This window comes from Eimeria mitis, genomic scaffold (genome assembly GCF_000499745.2).
Source record: "Eimeria mitis Houghton genomic scaffold, Emh_scaff1405, whole genome shotgun sequence".
In the NCBI taxonomy this organism is placed as follows: Eukaryota; Apicomplexa; class Conoidasida; order Eucoccidiorida; family Eimeriidae; genus Eimeria; species Eimeria mitis.
In genome coordinates, this window is record NW_013569087.1 from 7,645 (window position 1) to 11,059 (window position 3,415).

At 41.1% G+C, this 3,415-nt stretch overlaps 1 protein-coding gene across 1 annotated transcript in view; it reads right to left on the bottom strand.

Moving 5' to 3' along the window:
• Window positions 1-2,259, bottom strand: part of EMH_0036290 (M16 family peptidase, putative) — a gene marked incomplete at both ends in the record, with an annotated part of 5,230 nt that extends 2,971 nt beyond the window's left edge. Inside the window, 4 exons of the mRNA XM_013495072.1 lie at window positions 134-723; window positions 877-1,591; window positions 1,857-1,956; window positions 2,206-2,259. Of these exons, the coding sequence (XP_013350526.1) occupies window positions 134-723; window positions 877-1,591; window positions 1,857-1,956; window positions 2,206-2,259 (1,459 nt within the window). The remainder of the gene's footprint in view (window positions 1-133; window positions 724-876; window positions 1,592-1,856; window positions 1,957-2,205) is intronic.
• Window positions 2,260-3,415: the final 1,156 nt, after the last annotated feature.

A 3,415-nucleotide genomic window follows, 5' to 3' on the forward strand; every position in this document is an offset into this window, starting at 1 on the left:
AATAAAAACAAAAAATAAAAAAAAACAAAATAAAATAAATAAAAAAATAAACAAATACAAAACAAAATAAACAAAATAAATAAAATAAAATAAAAATAAAATAAAAAAAATAAAAAATAAATAAAAAACAAACCTGTGTTATGGGGTGAGTGTTCTAGAGAGTAAACAAACTGCAGCACTTCTCTTTCTATGATTTGTTTTATTCTTTTTAAATCAAAACCATCTGCTGCTGCTGCTGCTGCTGCTGCTGCTTCTTCTTCTCCTGCTGCTCCTGCTGCTGCTGCTGCTGCTGCTGCTGCTGCTGGTGTTTCTGCTGCTGCTGCTGCTATTATACTCCTTATTTTACTAGCTAGATATAAACCCTGCTGCTGCTGCAGCTGCTCAATTTGCTTCTCTTCTTCATATTCATCTTCTTCTTGCTGCTGCTGCTGCTGCTGCTGCTCCTGCTGCTGCTGCTCTTGCTGCTGCTGCTGCTGCTGCTGCTGTTCTTCATGCTGCTGTTGTTTTTTTTGTTTTTTCTTCTTTGCCTGTATTTTTTTCTCTTCTTGCTCTTGCTGCTGCTGCTGCTGCTGCTGCTGCTGATCCTCTCCTCCCTTCTCCCCTCCCCCTTCCCCCCCCCGCTGCTGCTGCTGCTGCTGCTGCTGCTGCTGCTGCTGCTGCTGCTGCTGGTGCTGGTGTATATCTATATCTAGAGCTTCTATATAAAAATTTGTCTCCTTGAAGCTGTCTCCCCCGAAACGGAGACAAGAACAAAGGGGTGTATTTGTTTCTGTTATTTGTTTATTTAATATACTCTGATTGCTATCTAATAAATATAATAATAAAATATATATTTTTTCTTTTTTTTTTATTTCCCCCCATTTGGGGCCCCTAAACCCTATCACTATACTTCCCCCTTCTATATCATCTGCTGGGTAACGTACTATACGCACCACGTTCTTGCTGCTGCTCATGCTGCTGCTGCTGCTGCTGCTGCTGCTGCTGCTGCTGCTGCTGCTGCTGCTGCTGCTGGTGCTGGTGCTGCTGGTGCTGTCTTTGTTGCTGCTGTTTTCGTTGTTATTGTCGGTGGTGGTGGTGGTGCTGCTGCTGCTGTCGTTGCTGCTGCTGCTGCTGCTCTCACTGCTGCTGCTGCTGCTGCTGCTGCTGCTGCTGCTGCTGCTGCAGACAACGAATGGTGGTGTGTTTATAGGGGAAGACCAGGGGGCCCCATAGTAAGAGAGGGGGCGGGGGGGGGGAGAGGGGGGTTGTGTTGCTGCTGCTGCTGCTGCTGCTTCTGCTGTTATGGTTGCTGCTGCTGCTGCTATTACTTCTGCTGGTAATACTTCTCCTGCTGCTGCTGCTTCTGCTGCTGCTGCTGCTGCTGCTGCTGCTTCTGCTGTTACAGCAGCAGCAGCACCATCACCACCACCACCATCACCATCACCACCACCATCACCACCACCACCATCAGCACCACCACCACCACCATCAGCAGCAGCAGCAGCAGGAGCAGCAGCAGCAGGAGCAGCAGCAGCAGCAGCAGCAGCAGCAGATTGAATACGATCAAGAGAATTAGCTAGAAGGTGCAGCAGCTGCTGCAGCGGGAAAGACCCTATAACAGTGACAGCAGCATTTTGTGTTTTATAAAAATATTTATGATAATATAAAACTTTTTTATTATTTGTTGTTTTTATTTTATTTATTTTTCCTCCTGTCTCGTATCTATAGCCGCTATCTCCTTTATATAATAAAGATAAAACAGAATCAAAACATATGCTGCTGCTGCTGCGCTCGCATGCCTCCATCTCGCTATACACCACGCCTGCATACACAAACCCTCGTAAACCCTAAACCCTCATAAACCCTAAACCCTAAACCCTTAGAAACAATAAATCCTAGATGCTTGTGATAAAAGAGAATCAAAACATATGCTGCTGCTGCTGCGCTCGCATGCCTCCATCTCGCTATACACCACACCTGCATACACAAACCCTAAACCCTCGTAAACCCTAAACCCTTATAAACCCTAAACCCTCATAAGCCCATATAAACCCTCATAAACCCCCATAAACCCTAAACCCTAAACACTAAACAACTATAGACGCAGCCCTCCATTTCACTATAAACAAGACCTATACATCCGCGCACAAACCCTAAACCCTAAACCCCAAAACCCTTAAAAACCCTAAACCCTAAACCCTAAACCCTAAACCCTCGGTGGTTTACCTGCGCTTGTTCCGTCTTCTTTAAAATGGTGTACTTCTGTGAGAAAAGAATCATCGGTGAGGGTTGGGAGAAAGAGATGCTCGAGGTAAACTGAGGTGTACATACACCGCAAACCCTAAACCCTCATAAACCCTAAACCCTAAACCCTCATAAACCCTAAACCCTAAACCCTCGGGAGAAAAATTAAGAAAAAAAAATAAATGCAAGTTTGTTTTAATTATAATTAATTATTTATCGAGATGTATTTATACACTTATATTTATATAAACACAGAAAATAAAAAAAAAAATAAAAAGACTGATAGACACACATAAACCCTAAACCCTAAACCCTAAAACCAAAAACCCCAAAAAACAAAAAAACAAAGAACAGAAAAACAAACAAACAAACTAAATAAACAAATAAATAAATAAATAAATAAATAAACAAAATACAAAAAGAAACAAACAAACTAAATAAACAAAAAGACAAACAAAAAATAAATAAATAAATAAATAAAAGACAAACCGGGCAATAAAGTAAATAAACCCTCCCACCCAGCTGTCTCCATAAATAAATAAATAAATAAATAAATAAATAAATAAATAAAAACAATAAAACAAAAACGAAAAAAACCAGAAACAAAAAAACAAACAAAGAAACAAACTAAATAAACAAAAAGACAAACAAATAAATAAATAAATAAATAAATAAATAAATAAAAGACAAACCAGGCAAAAGAGTAAATAAACCCTCCCACCCAGCTGTCTCTAAAGTATAATTTGTATGATCTGTTGCCGTCCATGCGTTCGTTCCTTGCGAGAGACAACGAGCAGCAGCTTTGTCTAGAAAACCCTAAACACAAACCCTAAACCCTAAACCCTAAACCCTCATAAACCCTAAACCCTTGTAAACCCTAAACCCTTGTAGAGTCTAAGAACTGCTTGGCCCTTGCGAGAGACAACGAGCAGCAGCTTTGTCTAGAAAACCCTAAACACAAACCCTAAACCCTAAACCCTAAACCCTAAACCCTCATAAACCCTAAACCCTTGTAAACCCTAAACCCTTGTAGAGTCTAAGAACTGATTGGCGTTCGTTCCTTGCGAGAGACAGCGAGCAGCAGCTTTATCTAGAAAACCCTAAACATACCCTAAACCCTAAACCCTAAACCCTCATAAACCCTAAACCCTGACAAACCCTTGTAAACCCTAAACCCTTACAAACCCTCATC